Source organism: Sebastes fasciatus, chromosome 23 (genome assembly GCF_043250625.1).
Source record: "Sebastes fasciatus isolate fSebFas1 chromosome 23, fSebFas1.pri, whole genome shotgun sequence".
NCBI lineage: Eukaryota > Metazoa > Chordata > Actinopteri > Perciformes > Sebastidae > Sebastes > Sebastes fasciatus.
In genome coordinates, this window is record NC_133817.1 from 13523037 (window position 1) to 13547319 (window position 24283).

General features: G+C 42.5%; 1 protein-coding gene across 1 annotated transcript; it reads right to left on the minus strand.

Annotated features, from left to right (window-relative positions):
• Positions 1-543: 543 nt before the first annotated feature.
• Positions 544-23311, minus strand: prrt4b (proline rich transmembrane protein 4b). The gene is made up of 4 exons (XM_074626458.1): positions 23185-23311; positions 15821-16973; positions 9550-9690; positions 544-2740 (listed from the first exon to the last, which is right to left on the minus strand). Exons 2-4 carry the CDS (start codon positions 16875-16877, stop codon positions 684-686), a joined length of 3255 nt encoding a protein of 1084 aa, XP_074482559.1. The 5' UTR covers positions 16878-16973; positions 23185-23311; the 3' UTR covers positions 544-683.
• Positions 23312-24283: the final 972 nt, after the last annotated feature.

The following is a 24283-nucleotide window of genomic DNA, read 5'->3' on the forward strand; positions in this document are numbered from 1 at the left end:
AAGCCAAATGTTATAAAACAAACTTTATTAAACACTGTGTATAGCAAAGTTATGTCTGAACATAAATAAATTAGTATAGAAGATGCTGTCTGGATGTAGAAGCACAGTCCGTTGGTGATAAATGTAGAGGGATAAGGTAACATAGTGTGTTTTTCACCAGCAGAGGGCACTGCTGCACCAGAAGATGTGTGGCATATTGGTATGGAGAGTTTATAGTTTGAAAAACTTAATTCTAATCCCATTATTCAACATGAGATTTAATGATATTCTGCAGGATTTTAAAGACTTCAGTAGTATTTAATAAGTGCGTAATTTTAGTCACAGTACAATCTATTGGAATGTTGTAACGCAATAAAAACATTTGTACAAATAAATTCTTATTATGTCCACACAGTAAAATGTCACTACTCTTTTGACTGTATCAAACTTCAGCCTTTATCAAACATGTAAAAGTTACAAATTACCTTTTGGCTTTTGACATTCTTGGCACTTAGACCCTCATAGACATTCACCACATACGAAAGCTCATCAAACCTCCAAAAACTTTATGTTGGCAGCTATAGGTCTTTTATGGTGTACGCAAAAGCTACCATGCACTACCTCCTAAAGAACCTTGACCGTCATCCTTCTGACATCCTTCTTAATAAGTCCTCTGTGTAACCCTTGTTAGACCAGACTGTCCTTTATAAATCAATAGTCTCGCTGCAGATGCTTATAGCATCGATTTGTCTGCAAACGCTGATGAATTCCTCCTGCACGGACCGGTCTGCCTCAGACGACATGTCCAGGTCCAGGCTCTCTTGTGAGGCCGCACCCAGTGTTTGATAGTGCCTCTGTGGGTCAGCGTGGCCAGAGGACGCCATATGGCCCATACCCCCTTGCGGGAGATGCTGCTGAGCGTGTCTCTCCGGGCTCGGGCAGAGGACCAGCGAGGAGCCCCCGAAAGATTCTCGGTAAAGGGAACAGGAGGAAGAGCTGCCCCTCCAACGTTCAGGAGACGAAGAGCTGGTGGATGAGGACAGGGAGGGAGATGGTGGAGCACCCGCTATAGTGTCTCCGTGTGATTGGGCACAAGAGGGCTGGGGTCGGGAGGCCATCTCCACGCAGGAAGAGGTCCGATAAAGGCCAGGGTCGGCTGAGAGAGGATCGCAGAGGCCGTTGCTTGGAAGTGCACAGAGGTTGTTTATGGATAGATCACTGTAGCGAATAGGCCTCGTAGTGCTAAAGAGGCTCATGGGAAAGAGGGCCTCGCTGAAGAGTGCCTCGTCTATGCTGCGACGCAGGTTGATGGGCGAAGGTGGCCGCAGGTCTGTGGTGGAATCGCTGGTGAACGAGGATCCGCCTGAGGGTTCTCCGCCTACTCCATCCTCAGGTTTTCCTGAACCCGGTAAGTCCAAATCCAAGTCTAGATCTCGGTATGCCAAGGCCCGGTTGCTGTGGTAGAGGAGGTCCAGTCCATTCAGACTGCTACCAAGCCTCTCGTCCACCAGAGTGTAAAGAGGAAGGCTCTCTGTCTCTCCGAGCCCAATGGTATCAACGATTGCGAGCTTCTCTTGCTGGCTCAAAGACCACTGGTAGCTCCCAGGCAGGATGGGCGACTTGGACGCCAACAGTTCAGTCCAGCAGCTCCCTGCATTTGGGAGGTGGTCAGAACAATAGACTGGTTGTGCTACCACCAAGGCTAAGGTGAGACAAACCCCGAGCTCACACAGTCTGCAGCTAAACTGGAAAGCCCACCAAGGCCAAGGGTGGAAGACCTCCTCTCCGCCTACAACACCCATAGCGTTGAGCATTGCATACAACTGCAGTCCCGCACATGCTAAACAAAACAATGCTGAAATGCAAACGGTTACAGCTGCACGGTTCCAATCCCGGCTCTCAGCAAAGGGGCAGCGGTTGTATCGCTCAGCAGGTGTCGGAGACGTGTTATTCAGGTGGTAGATGTGCTTCGAATCTGCCCGTACGTAGATGTAGAACACAAAATAGGCAGCAGACAGAAATGTGGCCAGTGCTACGAAGGCTCCACGGGAGATGAGTGACAGAAAGAGGCAAAGGGGAGGCTTTTGCTGGTAGAACTTCAGTAGCGTCACCGGTCCGAATGCAGCGCCAAAGTGCACGACAACCAGGCAGGCCAGGAAACAGGGTCTCTGGAAAGCTGAGTAGGAGAGCTGCATTCTTGAGCGCATGGAGAGTAGAAGGAAAACCAGACCGAAAGCCGCAGTCAAGCAGGGAAACGGTGCTTCGTAGAGTACCAGCGAGGCCTCTGGAGAGGGTAGGCGGTCCTGGTGGCCGTAGGCGTCGTACAGGAGGGAGAAAGATCTGGTGCAACCGGCAGCTAGTAGAAACAGGCTGACCAGCGCGAAGTAGCCACATCCGGAAGGGCATCGCAGAGGCAAACAGAGCAGATTGAGAGCCGAGGCTATCGTCAGCATCGCAAAGACGCAACCGGCGCCGTAAACGTGCGCCTCCCAGGCCAGGCCCCAAGCTGCCATGGCGCTGTTCCAGTCGGTGTACAGCGGCACCAACATGGGTTGAGCCGGGATCAGGAAGGGGTTGAGCGACCGGTTCGTGGCAGTGGTGTTTTGTGTGGGCTTGACGTACGAGGAGGTTGTGGCGACCCAGTTGTCGGTGAGGTTGCAGATGCCGGAGCGCTCTTGATTGCAGTCTGGAAGCAAGGAGACGTCGCTGTCCACCTGGCTGGACATCCAGTCTTCAGTGTCCACAGGAATATGGGGAGTTTCTGGGGGAGGGGGAAAGTAGAAATTCAGTTAAATCACATTTGCATTAAATAGCTGGTAGGATAAACAAGATTGACATTTGAATGAGTAAGAAAGGAGAACAATAAAAACTTGGGACAGCTGTAATCATCTACTTTTAATTCGCTTAAAAGCATACTAATCGTCCACTCATGAGAATACACAGAAGCCAGAGCCAGAGCCAGAGAACAAATTGGCTCAGGTCCAGGATGGTGAAAGCACGCTTTCCGCCTAATGTGCTAATCCTGTTTAGAAGCTTGTAGCAAAGGCAACTTCAAACTGAGCTGGGTTCCAAATCAAATGGCGTGTGTATGTCTGCTAGCGAGCAGCCCTCTCAGAACCACAGAGCTAATTTCTCTTGCATTACGTAAGCCATCTGGACTTTCCATGCGAGTGCGGTTAATTATGATTGTGTTAGACATGTTTTAGCGCTGCGAACGGAAACGGTTTAGCTTTGGAAATTAAGGGGTAACCATGTATATATGTGTTTGCGTGAACAGCAGGCGCCTGCGAAGCTCATCAGCGCCGTACTTGTTTATGTACTTCAATTACAGGAGGATGCCTTGAATGAGACGTAGCACAAGTTACTTCACACGGCATAATGCCTCACAGATGCTAACATTTGTTCAGCCTCCTAGTCTCCACATTACTGAGCTTCACATCACAGACCTTGTTCTTTTCCATAAAACATAACCATCGCCACACACATGCCATCTTTCTGAACATATTGAGACCTTCCGTCTAATAACGGCAGCTTTTATTAAATAAAAAAAAAGGTCGGCAGATGAAAAGCGGCTTCTAACCGCATCTCCGTCATTTGCACATGCACAGGCTCATCAGTCATTTTGCTGCACATCAGAGACAATCACTCCTCCATATAAAGAGCCAGGTGCTATAATGGACCACAGAGACGGGGACAAATGAACTGACAGCACAGTAAATCACACAGCAGGCAGGTTTAGTGAAGTGTACACTCATAAATTTATCCCACTGTAAGATTAGAGACTTATTTTTGTGTAAAAAAATGTCAGTAAATACAGCCAAAAAGCATTGGGGTAGCTCTCAAAGGGGTTTAAATATGTCCAGCAGAGCCTGGGGAATACATTACGAGGGTGTGATGTGCCAGTTTAAGAAATGTGCAGACACCAGCACCGCAAAACCCCTAAATCTTTGCGTGTAGATCGAAGATGTCTAATTCGTTTCCTGGATAAAACTAAAAGTGGGATCTATGTGGTTTAGCGTTCTTGTTTTAAGTCTTTCTCATCTGTCTTTTAATGTACTTTTTATGGGTTGTATTCTTGTGTTTCCCATCCCACCCTGTCCTGGTCCCCTAATTCGCTCTTTTGTTTTATGATTTCCCTTCAACACACGCCTTTGAAAAAGGGGAAACTCCCATAGGTGGGTTTGTTATTTTTAAACTGGGACAGTTTTCTGTCCTCCTAGACTGCCCTGATTTGTACAAATCTGTCCCCCATGCTTTATGTTTTCTGCTTCGGCTGCCTTTTTCCCCCCAATTGTATAGATCTGAATGCATGGCAGCTGCTGCTTCCATTATGTTTAACATGTCTGCAGCTCTATGGGGGAGAGTGAAATGGTTGACGGCGTGCGTCTGCTTTAAGCACTCTAACAATACTGTGACGATGCAAACAAGCCCTTTCCCTTGGATTAGTGTATTTACATGTGTTTCTACTCTTGACACTTGCTGTACTCAAGGTGGTGTAAAAAGCCTTGCTTGCCTTTTCCTGCCTCAAGAGTGGCAGATAATTTTCACAAGTGCTTTTGGCCTGACCTTTAGCACTGACTGCCCTGTTGTTGACAAAGTCTCTATCATTTTTCCTCATTCGTCTCCTGACCCCCAGGGGCTGAATCACTGTCCCAGGTTGTGATGAAAACGTCAAGCTCGAGGAAATATGACCGCACCGCCAGATGCCGGTGCATCTTTTACTGTAGCACGACACAGCAGATTTATTTCAGACATCCTGAAAAGCTTAATCACGTCCTCAACAGGAGGAAAAACAAGGATGGATGAGTTTTTGAGAGGCTTTGTTTTTTTTGCACTGATGGGCTGTTTTGTTTTAATTAAACCCTGGTGAATCTTTTAATAGCAAAAACTGAAATGCTGTTATGATGGCTCCCTCGTGCATCATCCTCATAATGATCCTTCAGCGTCGCTCTGGACTATATTGTTAAGAGCAAATATTGCAGGGAAGAGAATTAGCCAGATGTGTGAACATCAGTCAGTATACATTCAGATGTGCCACACATTCTCTCCTTCTGTTCTGCCAGGAAAGTTTAAGCAGTGTAAGTTAAGTCTGTTTAGCAATTGGACTAAACATACTGTTCCGTATTGACGTTTAATATGCCAGGAGGGAATGACACAGGTTGATTTAGAATCACAGCAGTTTCCGGAGGGGTCTGGACCTCCTATAACAATTCTTAAAATTTTAAATAGCCCTGAATCAATTTTTGATTAAGTAGACAAATGTCAGAAAATATATTGACGTGCACATAAAAAAAAAAACACTGCCGGTGTGTAATGGCCTGATGATGATGATGATGGTAGTACAGCTACGGCAGATGGGAAAGTCTTTAGTTTTGCAGGTATTTGGTCATAAACCAAAGAAAAACAATTGACCTGATGATGGCACTTGATGAAAAGTCAGGGGATCACCAAAGTGATTTCATTTCATCCTGAGGGAACCACGAATGTCTGTATCAAACGTGATGGTAATCCATCCAGTAGTATTTGAGATATTTCAATCTGTACCAAAGTGGTGAACCGATTGACTGACTGACATTGCCATCCCTAGTGCCGTGCCACTAGCGCGGCTACTAATCAACAGATTAATCAATAATCATTACTTGAAGCACTACACTGACATAATAATGTGACCACTCCATATTGAATTAGTACAGATTGCCTGAAAGCCTTGTCATTGATACTCGGGTGTCACATTGAGAAAATGAGGAGCTATATTTAATCTTGATGAAAGTTATGACATTAGCAGCTTTAAATTTAGGGCACTAAATATGTCAGTGCTCTAGTAAACCTGCACTGGCAATGTCATCCTATCACAACAGACAGTAGCCGGGTGGGAAATGTGGCTGGAGTGTAAAACAAACACACAGCTGCAGGCCTATTGAATGTGCTGGCCACTGATAAAGTAGGTGGGGTTCAGCACAGTGTTATGCCAATGACTCGTCCCTCCGTTTGTTTACTTTCCAAGGCGTTGGTGATGGTTTGGATGTCAGGCCGAGTGGAAAACGTGACGGGTATTGAATTGGTGCCATGTTTTGTTTCCCTCGGTCATGTCGATAAATGTCACATCTGATCTGCCAGGCTGGCCGAGCGGCCGGGACGGGGTTTGGTATGTGGTGGCTACAGTACAAGAATGGATCAGAGCGTTACGTTCCACTGCATGCTGCTCGGTCATCTGACACATTCCTGTGGGAACAAGTCTCCCATAGTAAGGACAGTAGACACATCAACAGTAGATAGACTGAGCCTGAAAGCAAAGTGCTCGTGGACACAAACTGAGGTAATTTTAACTCATAGAAATGTCTAAAATGCAATCTTTTAAAGAGCTGGAATTTGAGTTCCACTGACTTCACACTACGTGCTCAGCAAGAAATGACAGACAGACAGTTATAGCAACTAGCTGGTGAACATAGTGGAGCATTTAGCTGCTAAAGAGCCAGATATTTCCCTCAGGAGATGGTGGAGACCAAAATCAGAGCTAAAAGAGAGTGAAAATTGTCACAGTACTTAGGTTGTACTTGGGCATAGAGCGACCATATCTTCAAACCGCATGTTCATGCACGTGTATGCGCTTATGCATGCACTATAGGTATGCTATTGTATATTGTTATCTGGTCTTAATATGATCTTTTATATCAGCATTTCCACTGCGCGCGACCGAAAATGTACTCTTGCAGTGTGCAGCATTTTCATTGCCGGGTACTTTACAAAGGAAGTAGTAGACCCTTAAGCGCTCTCAAGAAAAAGACAGCAGACTTTCTCTTCGGCATGACAACCAACCATTATAGCGTACAGACAGGTTCTGCAAGCATCAAAGCAACAGCCTTGAACACAACACATTGATCGATTGACACACAGGCAGACTGTTGAACTCAGACGTGTTGTTAATGTTTTTATATTGGTTTGGTAATAATGAGTGGGGCAGAACATGATAAACATCTATGTAAGCGCTGACAACAAGTATAATATTATTATTATTAGTTTAATTGGGCTAAAAAAATGGGACATTTGATATCAACATGGCAATATTCCACATTAAGCCCTTCTTTCATAATGCCCGCAGCTAATAAGTGAAGTGGAGATTACTGTGAATATTCGATGTAAGATTCAGTATAAATCAAAAGAATTTCAGATCCTAGAGCCGTCTTAAGACGATTCAGTCAATTATTAATACAGATCAATATCACACAGTCTGAAAGATAAGTGAACCCTAATTTAATGAAAATCGGCAAACCCACATTACACGACTTGCTTCAGAGGTCATTTCTTGTGAGGAGTGGTTTCATTTAGGTTCTCAGTGGAAACACTATTAGTGCACATGGGGCTTTATTTATGTCTTTTGGGTTTGGCTAGTAAATCTTGAAAGGTCTCACCTAAGGCACCGTCATCCGCAGACCAGCCGAGGTAATAAAGGTGAAGGATTCCTCTAATGGTAAATGGGCAACAACCCCACGCACTCGTTGTTAATTGGCAGCGTGTTGATTCTGCATCGTGAAACTGTGAGCTCCATGTAGTTCTCATCTGATTGCCTTCATTTTCAATTTGGCTCACCTCAGAAAAAGCAATTTAGCCGTAGCTATCGGAGAAGTTAGATCGCGCATACTGAGGAGGAGCCAGATGTGTGTGTTGGGGGGGTTTATCTGCTTCCTTAACACATGCGCTCAATGCTAAAGCACCTGCTGTGGGTCCATTAAAGCAGATGGGACAGCTCGTATGATAACTGTAAGTTTGTTTATGTGCAGCCGATATTATCAACAACAATTTTTTTGCTTTAGGCAGCAAATGACAGACAGACAGACAAGTACTAACATTATTGTTTCACTCACTCAGTCGTGACACACCAAGATAGAGCCCCGTAGCGCCCCATCATCAGCGAGTGACACATTTGACAGGTCTATTTTTTTACATCTGCTATTCTGGGCGAGGTAATGTGGGTTACATCTGCTCCTGTGAACTGGGCTGGAAGTGAATCTTTTAATAAACTCATTTTACTAGAAGTCAAGTTCATGATGATGGACTAATAATATATAATAGACTAATATAAAATGATTTGTGCATTGATATTAAACCAGATTTTACAGTGGATTTTGCTTAAAGGGTAATTCTGGTGATATTCTATATTTTTATTATTATATATTGTTCAATGTCTTATTGTCAATAAAGACCAAAAAGCAACAATGAATTGATCCTACTAGCGTGTATTGTCTCCAATAGCCAATAAATAAATCGTTCTGTGACATAAACCTACATTGTTGTCCAAAAAAAAATAAAAACGCATCAATGAACCACACAATTGGTTAATCGATGAACCGATTAAATGCAATGAACATGGGTACTGTAGTTTATTTTGAGTCAATCCTGCATTCAACACTCTGCTGCCGTGAATACTCACTAGAGCACCAAATGTGTATTAATCCGCTGCTTAAAATAGTCCCCAACAAATGCCCTGTTTACTCCTGTTTGCTAAAAACTACAGTGCCCAGCTGTTTAAGGAGATAACCAAGTTGTTTGTGAGAATGAAACGATATATTCGTAAGCAGTTTTTAAAGATTTACGTCGTCAGACAGGACACATGCTGTAGGTTAGTCATGTGGAAGTATTGAGCGAGCTAAAATCCTTGGTTTTAGTCTTTTCATGGGATTTGTTGCATAGAAACAGGTGGATGAAAATGCACTTAAAAACAAAAATATAGAATATTGCCAGCCTTGATTTAGTCTATTATTATATTATCTACAGTAATTGCACCTAATGTTTTTGTATGTGCAATCTCTAATCCCGGTAATAAATCACATGTCTATAATAAGAGCAATTTGACACCCTGCCTAACTTTAACCATTCAAGGTCAATGCCTAACCTTAACTATTCGAGATCAATGCCTAACCTTAACAAACTCGTGAGAGTTTCCCCAGTTTGCGGGCTTCCTTCTAGCAAATACCCCTCCGTGATCTCCGATGTGTTTGCGAAACTCCTTCCGTAAATAGATGTATTATAGGGGACATACTCCGTCAACTATATCCTATGGAATTACAGACGCAAATCAAAACGGTATGGAAACGAGTCGTAAGAGTAATACTCTATTTATTGAAACAGAAGTGTGCTGCAAATCTTAATTTTAAAGTACTGTGCTGTCATTGGCCAGCACTTAATCAATACTTGTTTCAGTCTTTTAAAGGCGGCTTTTGTCACCGGATCAATGATTATTTATCTGAGAGACATATTTGTTTATCGGGTGGCATTGTTCCCTGTCTCTTCCGTTCTCCGGAGTTCTCCAAAATCACAGCTTGACTGAGCAGTTTTCTCCTCCCGTTGGAAGCAATTAGTGGGCTTCAGGCAAAGGATGCTGGGTGATTGTTTCTTCCAGTCCTCTGACAGATTGACTGCTACTGAAAGAGCTACAGGACGGCTCCCTGAAACAAACAGCCTGCAGTCCTTTTTAGCGGTGCCTCCTAACAGCCAACAGTATGGCAGTGAGGGCTTAAAACGGATGGGATTTTCAAATGTTTGTTTACAACTCGAGGGGATTTGTTTGCTCACCTGTGCTCTGTGGCGGCGACGTTGTTAGCAGCTTAGCGGACGCCGTGGTGGTGGAAATCTCTGCCAACCTGGTGTCACCGTCCCCGTCTGCTGAGGGAACCGCACCTTCCTCATCCTCCTTATTCTCTTTGCCCTGCGGCTCTGGGAAGACACATGCAATTTAACCTCGGAGCGATGTCAAAAACGATCAGGAGTGCAATTTAAAGGACTCAGACCGAGTAGTCTGAGAAAAACAGATTAGCCAAAAGAAAGTTTTAACCCTCTGTGTTCTCAGCTCACGGCACAGTCTGAGACTTCACTCTACAGAACATGGAAGGACTATATGTCTTAACCCAGTTCTGTCAAATGGATCGGCCCATCGCCCACTTAGTTGTAGCCAGTCATCCATAGCGCACTAGTCTGACCCTCTGTAGTCTAATTACATTGACATCCGGATGTGTGCGTGCATGTTTGTGAGTGTGTGTACGTCCTGGTCCATCACAAATCCAGACCCCTAGACCCGTTTTCATAAAGAAACACAGTCAAGGGAAAGAAAGCAAGAGACGGAGAGAATGAGAAAGTAATGGCTGCGAGACAGAAGCACATCACTCTCTTTTTCCCCTCTTTGGTTCACTCTCTAAATATGTGTTCACAGTCTGTGTGTTTTACAACACAGTGCAGCAGTTATAAATGAATGATGGACCAGACGAGACAATATTCAGCGAGTGAATCTGTTGGGAAAAACCAATGAGCCGAATCCGTGATGGAGCCAGACATAGCAGGTACAGTGCTAGTTTATAACTTCAGAATTAATATTAATAAAAGACGTCTAGGCTAGTGGGAGGAATAATAAGTTGGGGGAAAAAAACAGCTATGAGGCAACGCAGGCTGCTATCGCACCGTATAATCTAGGTCATGCTCGCAGCACCCTAGTTAATCGTAAGTTTTAAAAGTCTCCAAAGCAAAATCTGCTTTATTGCAATGTGGACCTCCACACAGCTGGAGATCTGTCTGATTCAAAGGAAATAAATACTGACACTTGTACACACTTGAAATGTCCTTGACCAAAGAAAAAAACATTTTGTTTATTAATCGATCAGTTGATTTAATTGACAGATCTGTAAAACTGAGTTTCTCCACAAAGAATCCCACAGAAGCACCACAAAGGAGACACTGAACGCCACCGCCAGATCACTGCAGCATCTCAGATCTGCAGGACAGACACTGTGTGCCTGCAGATTAAATTACAACATCTAACAAGATCTGCTACAAAACAGATACAAGGACAGGAAACATGTGCACTCACTCCCTCACTCACTCACTCACTCACTCACTCACTCAGTACAAACAAAAATCACTGATGACTCTGCTGACAGCGCAATATAAAAGCAAAAAGGGGATGCGAGTGATTTGACTTATTGAACAGCTCAACACTACACATGTGCTGAATTGTCATTTCACTGTTTTACCTAATTAGTACACATCCTTTCTTTTAGCCTCCGTGACCTTAAAATCTGATGTTCTATTCATCGTTTCTCAGCTGAAGAAGAAGAAGAAGAAGCACCCCAGGCTGGATATGTCTCTAATTTAGGTTTCATCCAGAGATCTAGCCTAAATTGAATTTAAAGTAGCACCCACAGCGGGGCGACTCTTCTGAGGTAATGATGGCCATTTTGGCACGGTAGTTATTCATAGATGTTTCAGAGGCTCCTCATTATCTTCAGCTTCCAGAAATAATAAACAAAGGATGATGTTGCACTCCATTACACTTATCTACGTAAGCCCCGAGTGAGTTTGTGAAAGAATACACCGGGTTGGATAGCAGAGCGGCAGAGAGTCTCGGATGCACATAATCAGATATATTAGGACTGAGATGGCTCATCTCTGATGTACTTGCACAAAATTGCATCACGTTGTTGCTAATTTGGCTCCGTTTTAAGAGAGTTACTAAGGGATTCGTGGCATTTTTCGAAACCCCATTACACTCTCTTGTGTTAAAATCAGTCTGAATGAAGGTGAGAAATAATCCAGAGTGTTCTATAATTGCATATTTGCATTAGTCAGGGCCAAATCCTAAAAACAAACAGGCCTAATCCATCCAGTTTTTTAAAACTCACAGACTCTGTCCAGGCTAAAGGAGTAATTATGAGAATATTAACATAAAGTTGCCAGTTTTCGATTTGCACTAAAGCCCCGTTTTCCATGTAAAATCTATACTGGCGCTTTAGATATTCACGTCACGTGCTCTGCGTGTAAATCCATGTCCTTAATCAATTAATCTGTCAATGGCCGTGCTTTAGCTGTTTGGTATATGGCAGCGCTTGGACACAATATATCCTTGCAGGTATTAATGGAGTGTTTTAGTCTCGCCGCTGCCTATTAGTATGGCATACAGTAATGGAAAAAGGTGGGAGGAGGGGGAAGAAGGAGCGAAAGCTTTTTGGAAGAAAATTTACAGCAGTGGCTATCTAAGAGGCTTTACATTTTCAACCCCCCACATCTCATCAGCCTCCACTTCTTTTTCCCCCCTCTCTCCTCTCATAATTGCCCTTGCTATCGGAGTGTCCCTCAGTAGAGGATTTGACACAGATGCATAGCACTGCTGTTTTTTTTTTTTTTTACACCTGGCAGCCTCCTCAAGGGCAACGCCACACAGCAAACGCTCTCTCGATCAATGAAAAGCCACCCGTTTGTGTGGTGAAGATGTTCCACACCTCCAGCAGGGAAGTGATTCACCCGGCCGCAGCTTAAAAATACATCACAGCGCACAGATAGAGTGTTCAACATAGGGATAATGTATGATAATGCAGAGGGTGCCGTGCTTTCATTATCATATTAGCCTCCTCCTGTGTCCTTTGGCGAGGTGGGATTGTTTAAACGCTGCAAGACTCCAGCGCAGTACCACACCAAAGCAGGCTACCAGCACCATATTTTTAGTGGTTTTTCATTTCTCTATGGATGACTAGAAGCTTCTCTGATCCCTGACGTGTCTGTCTGTCCATGGAAAGAAAGTGACAGGGATTTGTGTTTGTACAGAGGCAAAAAGGGAGGGGAGGGAGGGAGGGGAGGGAGGGGACTAAATGGCGAGAAGCATGTTCAGCATCCATGAGCAGCGACTGGCGAGCGGATGGTCCCGCTGGAGAGGAGGTGGTTTCGCTGAGTGTGCGCTTGGAATACTGATACACAGCCACAGCAGCCCTCCCACCCTCCCCACCCGGGCCAAGCCCCCACCTATCTTTTCTGTATGCCGCCACACGATGCACAACCGAAAACAAGTGCAGACACAACACAGGGCGCTGTAGACAAAACATAACACCACCAGCTTCAATACAAGCAGTGTGGGAGATGTGGAATATTTCAACACTGCACGAAAACATACCTCTCAACTTTTATTTATTATGCAGAATACATTGCTATCTGTCAATCTCCAAGACTCTCAAAGTCCATTTTTGACCTTGAAAACAGCCGTTGAAAAAACAATCTCATCTCAAGGTCCATTTAGTATAGCTGCTCTCAAGCTACTAAATCACACAGCTACAGCTTACTGTATCACACGTGAAAAGTGTCCTTAAAGTGAAAACTCTGCTCTCAAAGAGGAAGATTGTCATGATTGAAAGCTTCAGAATAGTTACTAAATCGACCTGAGTACATGAATATTACATTATTATTATATAATGACATTATTTAAAATAACAAAAGGCCAAGATGTAAATTGAAGAGTACTAACATTTAATATATATACTGTACAGTGTATATATATATATATATATATACATACTGTATATATATATATATATATATATATATATATATAGGGGGCAATTTATGGAACAGTTGTAGGATCAGAATTTTTTTTGTAATTGTTAAATTAACAAATATAAAAATGTGTAAAAATAGCATTTTAGAATTAGTACGGTAAGGGTATTGTATTTTTTTTAAACTTTACAGTGATTTTTGACACCAAATAGATTATTACATTAACTATTGTTGTAATAATTAATAATTAATGTAATTATCTTTATATCGTTCTAATGTAATTTGTTTTTTTTGTTGTTTTTTAAATATATATTGTTATTGCGGTTTTGAAGAGCCTTTGAGTACTTTTTAAAGCACCATATAAAATAAATGTATAATAATAATAATAATAATAGATAATATACTAAACTTCAGATAGTATTATTATTATATAAAATAAATGCATTATTATTATTATTATTATTATTATTATTATTATTATTATATACTACACTGTAGATAGTATTATTATATAAAATAAATGCATTATTATTATTATTATTATTATTATTATATACTACACTGTAGATAGTATTATTATATAAAATAAATAAATTATTATGTATTTTAAAAGGGGTAATCATTTTGTTAATTTATTATCATTTAATTGCTTCATTAATGTTTTGCCTAATGATATGTGTAATTATCATATAGTGACAACAAATATTTAAATCAATTTAAAAATAAAAAATGTGCTGGGATGCCAGCATTACATTATAAAAGATAATCAATATGCACCCGCAGAATATCATTATGTCCTACATATTGCAGACACTACTGTGTGTGTATACATCCACCAAACAATCATGGTATTATCAGATGGACCCCGAATCTCCCCGGCTGAGAATAATCGACTCATCATTTTCTGGTCCAACCTTTGGCCCTACATGATGAATGTGTCTGTACCTAGAGGAGGACATTCCTCTGAAGACTCATTTAGCATACAGACACCAGACTGCCACCAGTGTTGGGGGATGGGGCCTTGAAGAAGGAGGTGTTGCCTCAATGTCGTGTCTAAGTCTCCTGAAACCTACTGGCTACCAGTAGCTCATCATCTTTCCCTTTTCATGCTCTGTGGAGAACAAATCCCCCATCGAGCAGCATCCAATCAAATAGTCCTTCCTTCCATTCGCTGAGGTAATGGCTTATGGAATGTTGGAGTGGCTTTAAAACTCATTATAGAAAAATGAATGGAATAGGGTGATACAAATTACTCACTGGTGCTGATTGTGAAATCCAAAATTAACTTAGTCAACAACAACACATCTCTCAAAAAATGCTTATTGCACAACAGATTTGATGCTTTCTTCTCCAGTCCATCTTCTCTGCATCATGGAACAATTTTATTGAATTGTTCAAAGTCTGCGGGGAGTAAGTATTGGAAATACAATAAAGATGTTTCATTTGGTTTTGATTGCCGTATTGTGCAACAACTCACATCTCTGAAAGCTGTCATGTCGCCGAAATGTATTTGTCCACACAAGATTAGTAGCCTGAGCCATTAAAACCACCACCGAGTAATACCACATTATCGTAAACAATCTCAACTATACCTTTACGACACTCTCTCCGAGCAGGGCTAACAGAAATTCCAACACACATCCCATCATTGTAATTGTAGTGCAGTGCCCGTCCAAAACGGGCCGATTGCTTTGCCCCCAGAAATGCTGCTTGCAGCGTTGTCGAGAACGCGGTAGGGCTGCTTGTCATTCATATATACTGTATATACATACACAGACAGCGATTTCTTCCTTTAGAGTTAGATGATGCTGCTACAGCGCCACCCGTTGGCCAAATGGCACCAAATTTGCCACTCAGACATCACATCTACACATGTCCACCAAATGTGGTCGCAATAGCACAAAGTGTTCAAGAGATAAGGCATTTTTTGTAATATAAGCCCTGACCACGACATGTGAGCTAACTTTGTGGGCCAGCTGTAGCAAAAATGTGTGAAACATCAAAAATTCATTAAAGTAACTTTTTCCAACTTGGTCCAGAGATGTTCTGTACCAAATGTTGTTATATGGATAGATTCCTCTGGACCCACAGAATCCAGGAAACATTTTGAGAGTTAAAGTTTGTAAGTTCCAAGCCAAAAGGGAAAGTTCATTGTTATAGCGCCACCTTCTGATCAAGTTCGACACTTGGGTCCTCAGCAATATACACCTGCCAAGTGTGAAGTTGATCGGATGAGTGGTTCTCGAGATATGCGAAGGACAAACAGAAAGACAGACAGAGTTTCCTCGCTTTATAGTTAGATGTAAATGTTGATTCCAGACTTGTACATAATGTGTTGACAGGGTTTCAACAAGGTCTGGATTTATGCTAATGTCGGACCTTTGACCACTAACCATGTCAGAAATGTCATCGATCAAGCCGAACTGTCTGCAGCCTTTTGACAGCCAGCTATTGAACACTGAAGACCTGCCTGCCCGTGATTGATCACATCTATAGAGTCAATCCAGCCACTATTGATTGGTTCAACTTTGCTTACCTCCTGCTATTGGGAAGTTAACCCTTTGGCTCTGAGTTGTGCTTGTTATGGATTCCGGCACTAGTTTGCGATCGATCCCCATGGCAGTGGTGATTACCCCCGGCTGTTCCTCCACGGGCCCCGACCTGGCCTCGGAATAACCCGGGTTGTCCTCACTCCAAGTGGGGTGAGTTTCTGTCTTTGTGGCCTCTCCAGCATGGAGCGTAACACCAATAGTTGAGTCTTGTGGTTTTCTGACGAACGTGGTTTCTGAGGACGTAGGGGGCCCCAGAGGGTGTCTGCTGGTCAATGTGGTCTCCACCAGTCCTGGTATTGTTGTTGTGGTTTGGGCTGCTGCCCATGTCAAGGCAGTGGGAACTGTAGTTTCTGGTGCTATCGTCAAAGAGATCTTTTCTGTAAAATCTTCAGCCTCCTCTTTATCAGTGCGTTCCTCTGGGAGGTGTTGTGTAGTGGCACCCGTGCTGAGTCCGGCTGCTCCTGCGGTGCCCCTCGGTGGGTGGGTATGTGTTGCATTTTGTTCAGGAGTGCGTGTGCTGGCGGGACTGTTGGTGAACAGAGTGTTTCTGATAGTGGGAGAGTAGGAGTCTAGAACAAGAGTATCATTGTCGCTCTGCGCTATGCTGCTGTGTGGAGAATCTGATGTCCCCGTGGGAAGTGATTCTGTTCTTATCTTTGTCACGCTGGTTAGGAGCCCCTGAGTCGAAGCGGTGGGTGGTTCAGAGGCTTCAGAAATGCTTTCTTCCCCTGAACCCGAGTGGTCTTGCAAGGTATCGATTGGTTCTGCCAGTCCTTTGGCGCTTGTGGTCAACACAGCAGCCCCGTCGTTAGCGTCTGAAAAATAGGAGATCCGAAAGGGTAGCGAAAGGTCAGGTAGCGAGGGAAGTTCAGGGAGCTTCGGCACAGACGGGAGCCACCAATAGGAGCTTATTTTATTTTCAGGTGGCTTTTCGCTTGATGGCGTCAGTCCCCAGAGGGCTTCTTCGTCAGCCACAGCTTGCCTGTGAAGTAGCAAAAAACACCAGAAGAAGAAAGCCAAGGTCCGGAGGAGGCGAAGCATGCTGTCGACAGTGGCGCACGGAATCGCTCACATGTTGTTCTCCATCCTCCTGCTCCCCGAGGCGGGTTTGGCTGGCTGGCTCTCTGGCAGAATGGCCTAAAAGACAAGAACACACACAGGGTGACACACTTTTCCTCCACTCTCAGGCCAGCTAAATTTGACTTGACGAAAACTTGATAGAATTTGCATCTGTTCGATTTTCGAGCATTTTCTAGTGCGATCTTTTTTTTTTTTTTTTTCAGACCATGAAGTAAATCAAGTATAGAAACTATGCCACCCATTACAAGCGCTGAAGTTAGCAGGCTAAAAAAAATATGTCAACCGCCACAAATCACAACAAGACCTTAAGTATTATGGACACCCCGCAATTAGTGGTGTCCCGTTAAATGCGGTGGTCAGTTTTTATTTATGTCATGCTGCTCACGTGCATACTGCGTCGCTACACGGACTGACCAATTGGAGAACGTAAAGAACTTCCGTCCATATGTACTCTATTCAGCGAGGAGTGGTAGTAGGGTTGGGGGGAGGCAAGTGAAGAATTAGGGGTCCGGGTTGCCAACATAAGAATAGAGGGACCTCTTTTTCTTTTGTGGAGTGCCGAGTGGTTCAAAGTCACTAGCCTGTTGCCTCAGTGAAAAGACTGGAGCACCAAAGGAATTTCCCCTGTGAGAACAACAACCTGTATGCTTTAGCTGTACTTAACTCCCCCCCTGCTTTGGCCTTGCTCTCTTTCAATCTCAGATTTATTTGTTCTTTCAAGCGGCGGGAGAAAGATCTGTTTGTGTGGGAGGGAACGGAAAAACATCAATATTCACAGCTATCAGAGTAAAGTTCTCTCCTGCTTCTCTATCATGCTCTTGTCTTTATGAGTGTTATTTCACACTTTTTCTTCATTGTCAGCCTCTGTTCTCCTTACAAGCTTATTTACGACCCATTTTTCTTCTCTAATCCACTCCAGTTCTCTCTATACTCTCTCAAGTTTTCTTTTGTACCAACCCATATACACAGTGAGATGCCTAGATATGAAGACTGACTACCGGTGGTGGTGGTGGTGGGGGTGGGGGGGGGGGGGGCAAACATAGAGCTTCCCACACACTCCCCAGTTTTAGCATTTTGTCTGAACAGCATGAAAATCAGTTTCCAATGAGGTGAGGCTGTTTTTAGATGCCTGTGAGCTCAAGCTCGCACCAACCAACCCACACACGGTCACAATTCATGCTTGCAGAGATGTGATTGTAGATGAATTTGGATCTGACTCTGCATGTTAGCGCAATTGTGTGCTTGTTTCGCCCACATGTACTGTTCTGTAGTTTATACACACACCCACGCATGATGCAGAGTTTGTTGGCTTCTTCCAGACATTTTGATATTTCTGAGTCTAATAAAGTATTAAATGCTGCCCTTTAAAGCGAAAGATGTTTTGTTGACGAACCAAGTTTCATTTGTTATGTATAGAAACATTTTAATTAGTTTTGAAGCTCGGGGGGAATTATCTTCTATCCTTGATTGCCTTTTTGTTGATTTGATGCATAACTGATCAATTATTTAGACAAGGGGGAATATGTATAATTCATTTCGGCTAACATTCTCACATTTCACTTCGGTATCACTTTAGCTCAGTATCACCCAGCATGGTAAAAGGAAACTCGTGTAGAGCGCTAAACGTTTCACTTCAGAGTATATCCTCCAGCATGTTTTTAAGTTTATGATTGTAGAATCAGAATGATGATATCTCTTTATATGTTGAAAAAGACACCACAGGAGCAGTTTTGGGAAGAATTGAGTGTACGCCATCCTGTTCTTTCCTATCGCTGAGGCAAGTAGAAGACTTTTCCATTCTTACTTTGTTTGATTTGACTGAAGTAACATAGATGAGATTGGGTTGATGGCTGATAAATCTAGTCATGGCACGCATGCAAAAAGCTTTTCTTATGATGAAGTTTTAAGTCTTCCACCTCCAGAATAGTAGTTGAAGTTAGAATTCACTGCAACTTTTGATCATAACATCACAATTGTCTATTAAAGGATTTCTTATAGTCGATCTTGGGAATATACATGTACACTTTTCAAGGTCATGGTCATCAATGGTTCGTATGATATCTTAAATTATCTTGAATTTTTCCTGCATTTTCCTATGAATGTCCAGCAACTCGTGACGCACGTGTCAACTTCTGCTCCAGTATTTTCAAAATAAACTTCCGTCTTCACAGGAGACAACTTGGTTAGGTTTAGGAAACAAAAATGCTTAGTTAGGTTTAGAAAAAGATTGTGGTTTAGGTTAAAATACCACCGAAAGTAGTGCAAGTTAAGTCTTCTGGGAGAAAGTCTGGTGTTTTTTGACCCTACCGCCTCCCTACGCGGTGTTTGTCGCTCTTTATACTTTATGGTTCACAATTACGTGGATTACAAATTAATTTCTTGGTATATATATATATATATATATACGAATTACAGTGCATTACTTTTCGTAGGTATAGCTACGAACGGTGTATGAGAACAGCCTGAGTCGCTAACTTGGTCTGTCTGCAGTTTGGTGCTGTGTCTGTAGTGTACAGTGGGTTTATCAGAGCTTCGTACTGAAAACAGCTGCCTGCTGCAGCTGATAATGAGAGCGGTGAGAGTCAATCAAAACATTAAAGCCAAAAAGCAAAACAATAAGCTGAAAGACACAAAAATGTAAAGCTGAGGGGGAGATAATTCTCGGTGGGTTCGTCACTATGAGCGACCGCCTTCACGTACACATAGTCATGTGCCCCATTAATAAGATAAAAAATATTGATAGTAGCAGCTTTAACATGTAAACACATTTTTTTGTAAGTGTACAGCTTTAGCCCCTGTCAACAACTACAGTAATCAATTACATTATTCATTTTTTCGAGCTAACAAATTATCTTACAGTGAATCAAAAACCACACTACAGCTTGTGCTTTACTCTCATTCCAGATTGGGGCCTTTAACTTTCTTGTCAACACTCATCACCACATCAAATACGTGCCTGTTAGTGAAGGCATTGTCTGGTTTGACAGGCAACAGAGCAAGTGGAAAGGAACTATAAAAAAGTGTCTGTGGGGAATTTACAAGTCCCCTCTATTATTTCGCTGGCGTTTTGTCTCGCTGCTCCCGACAAAGACGAGCCCTGCACACTGTAGTGTGCTCAATGGAGCAGAGACGGAGAGGCAGAAGAGAAGGGCAGAGAGCAAAAGACAAGGGCAACAGAGGAGAGAGAGAGAGAGACAAAGACACCATATTGACATTCAGTTGTGGCATTCGTAGTCCAGGAGAGTAAACGCTGCTCCCCTAATGCTCATTTTAGTTTGTTGCCAGAGCCTCTTTTATTAACTCTGTAAACAGACTCCTGTCTTTCAATTTAGTCTGTGTGTTTGCATTCACGAGAAGCCCCTCACTCCCTCACTTCTCCCAGGACCATCAGCCATCTTGATCTCAATCAGCCGTCGCCCTAACATATTTCTCTATGGAAAATGCTCTAATCTGACAGCGGTATTATAGACTTACAAGCCCCTCTGTGATCATATATAAGATGAAGAGAGGAGAAGAGCCTCTGAGAATGAAAGAGAAAAGGAAGGTGAACTGAATTAGAGGTGTGTGTCGCTGGCTGAGTGATTGCGACGGAGAGGCTCTACATCGAGGAGAGTCACAAATGGAGACGAATGGACCGTGGCCCATGTCATTACTATTTAACAAACTCCCTATGAGCACACGAAGGCCTGTGGATCAATGACACAGTGCGGGATAATGGAGTAATTCACCTCCCTGTAAATGGCTACTGTTGTGTGGGAGGCTGTTTTTCTGAATCTGCTGCTGCGTGGGCGTGCATATTTACAAGTTCTCACTTTAGTGTTATTTCCATGATTATATGTAGGTGCGTTTGATTTACATATGCAGCCTCCCACGTGCTGTTGGGTCCGATCGCAGCTCTTTTAGCATCGCAGGGCTCTATCTCCCCATTCAAGGAGTCAAACATATGGCTATTTCCTGGTGTCCTCTTGTGACTTTGACGCTGCGCGGGGATGTCAATACTGCAAAGATTCAATCTGACTGGCCGCTTTAAGCCAGCAGGGATTTATTCTGCATAAAGCAGTACATTTGTAGGGCTTTTTTAAAGTGTTAGAGAGCTTAACGTAGCAACCAATTGTCTGACTATCCATATATCTGAGTAGTCGTCGATACGGTCGTGGCAAATTCCTTCGTGACAGTTTGGGAAAGAGGGTACAACCATGAAATAAATACTATTTTAGATGATTAATGTCCTCAGTTTACAAAAGAAAGATCTGTCTATTGTTTAAGACCTTATTTATTGTCTTCCAAGTTTAATTTTACGGTTGGTTCATTTCATCGATACGGACAACACTACAATATTTTTATCAATAAAGATTGATTAGACGTAACATGCCATACCAATATTGTAATTTAAAAAATGGTATTGGCGTACATGGCGTTGTCCGGTCTGGGTGATGTCTGCATTTTCGTCTTTCAACTTTAACCCTTTGCAGTGTGTTTTTAGTTCATGAAAGTTAATTATAACATTTCGGGCACCTAAAATGTCTCTGGTTGCAAAGAACCAAAATGGTGACAGCCAGAATGTCCAACTCGACGCTTCAAAACGGCAGTCCACAAACCAATGGGTGACGTCATGGTGACCACTTCTTATATACAGTGTATGGCTACAACCAGTAGCTGGTTACCTTAGCTTCGCATGACGACTGGAAACAGGTGGAAACAGTTAGCCTGTTGTCTGTCTTGGACCCCCCTGGGAAGTTACTGCTTCTAGCCAAGAAATAGTTCGGTGTAAAAAACCGCAACTTGTTTTTACACAGTCTTCCTTTCCAGTCTTTATGCTAAGCTAAGCTCATTGACTGCAGGCTTTAGTCTTACGTTTACTAGAAGGATATGAAAATGGTATCGATATTCTCATCCAAAATGTCAAACGTTTAAGTGGAAAATTGCAATTTCACTTGCCAATTTTGTGCATTCACTGCTATATGTGTTTCATCAGCCCCCTGTCTAAGTTAACTGTATGATTCCTCGTTTGATATCATTTTCAAGTTGATTCTCTGGCGTCCCGTCACTGACTTGTGACAGATCCACAAATTTGGTGCGACCAGTTACAGTCAATAGCCTCTGGACATTATTGACCATAATGAGAGCTGCTCTCATATCCGGGAACTGACAAACCTCTGGTCTAAATGAGCAGCATCACAGGCAGGACTCCAACAGGTTATGTATGTCCTGTAGGCTTTACAACCAAACCACGTCCTGAGTCATGCTATTTACAAACAACATTAATGACTTCAAGGGATACTTTGACATGCCATTTTACAAATCCAATTTCCACATGCAGAAGTCGCCTCAGGACATTAGCATTACCGTTAATAACATCTTCTGGACTTTCATTTCTCTGTGAAAACTTCACTCAATTTTTCCCCTTTACTCGGTTTAGTTTGGCTCTCCGCACATCTTCCACGCCTCTTCTACTCCACCTCTTTAAAACCCCCCCACTTCTTTGACCACTCATGAAACATATTCCCCCGTGCTTGAGAATGACATTAATTGTAGCCGGGCTAATGCTCGTGTTAGCCCTGGAGCTGATGAATGCGGCGAACCCGCCGGTTACAAAGGACGCTCTCAAACACAGGCGTTCCACCGGCTGCCTTCGCCATGGTGACAGCTGAAGCCAAAGACGTCTCGCTTAATCCCCAGGATTTGAGCACCTTTTGGACTCCTCTGTTCCGCTTGTTGGAGTGTGCTGCACTCACATGCAAAAGGCCAGTCACACACATACACACACACATAAACAATCCATCCTTGCTGGACATGAAAATACACACATGTATGTATATATTCTGTACATCCTTGTGCTAAAATCCAGAGAAAACATGGACATGATTGCATAAATCCGTGCCAGATATTCATGAAAATTACAGATCTTTTTAGAGCAGGTTCATCCAGATGACACTGACAAACAGATACCCTATAAACATACACCATTTCTTGTTTGCCTATAGATTTACCACTCCCTCTGATCTCCTTAATCCTCATTTTAATTAGCAAGCCAGGTCAACCCCAAGCCCTCTTACATGTGTTAAAGGAAATACAGTATGTGTGTGTGTGTGTGTGTGTGCACCTATACTGTAGCTGCAGCTGTTTCTCAGCATGTAACAGCATGCATATTGGAGTCAGACCCACACATCCCTATTCCTGGATGCAGAGCAGCTGATTAACACACATGCAGAAAGAGAGAGAGAGAGAGAGAGAGAGGTAGAGCTGAACAGATGAAAACATGTCTTACCTCCAGATGTTGTGGAATAAGATGGAGAATCCACAGCCAGCAGTGTCTGTGTGTTGCAGGAGAGACCGTCTTTCTGAGCCAGTGTAGGTTTGTCTGTGTGGAATTGAGTTCCAGTCTCCCTCCCTCCTCTCTCTCTCTCTCTCTCCCTCTCTCCCTCCCTCTCCCACTCTCCCTCCCTCTCCCTCCCTCTCTCTCTCTCTCTCCATTCGTCTCTATCTCTCTCGCTCACTGCATCAGTAGTCCACTGTGTGGCTCCCCGTCACAATGCCTGTGGTCACACCTCAGCGGGCAAATTGTTCATTAGCGGAGATCACCCAGTGTCGCGGACACTGGGAAACAGGAGTTGTGCAAACACACATGCTGAATATTACATGCGCAGCCTTTACACATCTGCATGTGTTTACACACACAGGCTATGAGCTGGTAAAATCTGAATGCAGCTGTTTCCAAGGACTATATTTAGACCTAATATAACTATGCTGATGTTGACTTTTTGGCTCTGCAAAACAGATCACCCACCACTCCATAGGAAAATAGCTTATATTCATATTAAGTCAAACTTTTACGGTTAATTTGAATTTATTACAACTTTGGTGTCATTTTGGTAGATTTAGCAATCATTCTGTCTGCTTATGATACCATTTAATAAAAAAATAAAATAATCATGCTTTTTATTGTTTCTTTAAGAAAAATTACTACAACAACCTAAACCATAACAGAGGGAGGAGAAAATAATAATAATAATAATTATTATTATTATAAAAAATATAATACATTACAATAAACAAATACTACTACTACTAATAAATATATAATAATAATAATAATAATGTTCATAATAATATTCATAATTATTATTATTATACAAATAAAAATATGATAAATAAAAATAAATAAATACTACCAATACTACTACTACTACTACTACTACTAATAATAATAATAATAATAATAAAATATAAATTAATTATAAAAATAAATAAAATAAATACTACTACTACTACTACTACTAATAATAATAATAATAATAATAATAAATAAATCAGTTTTCAAATAAATAAATTCACACAATGGCAGTATTTTTAAAAATTATTTTCTG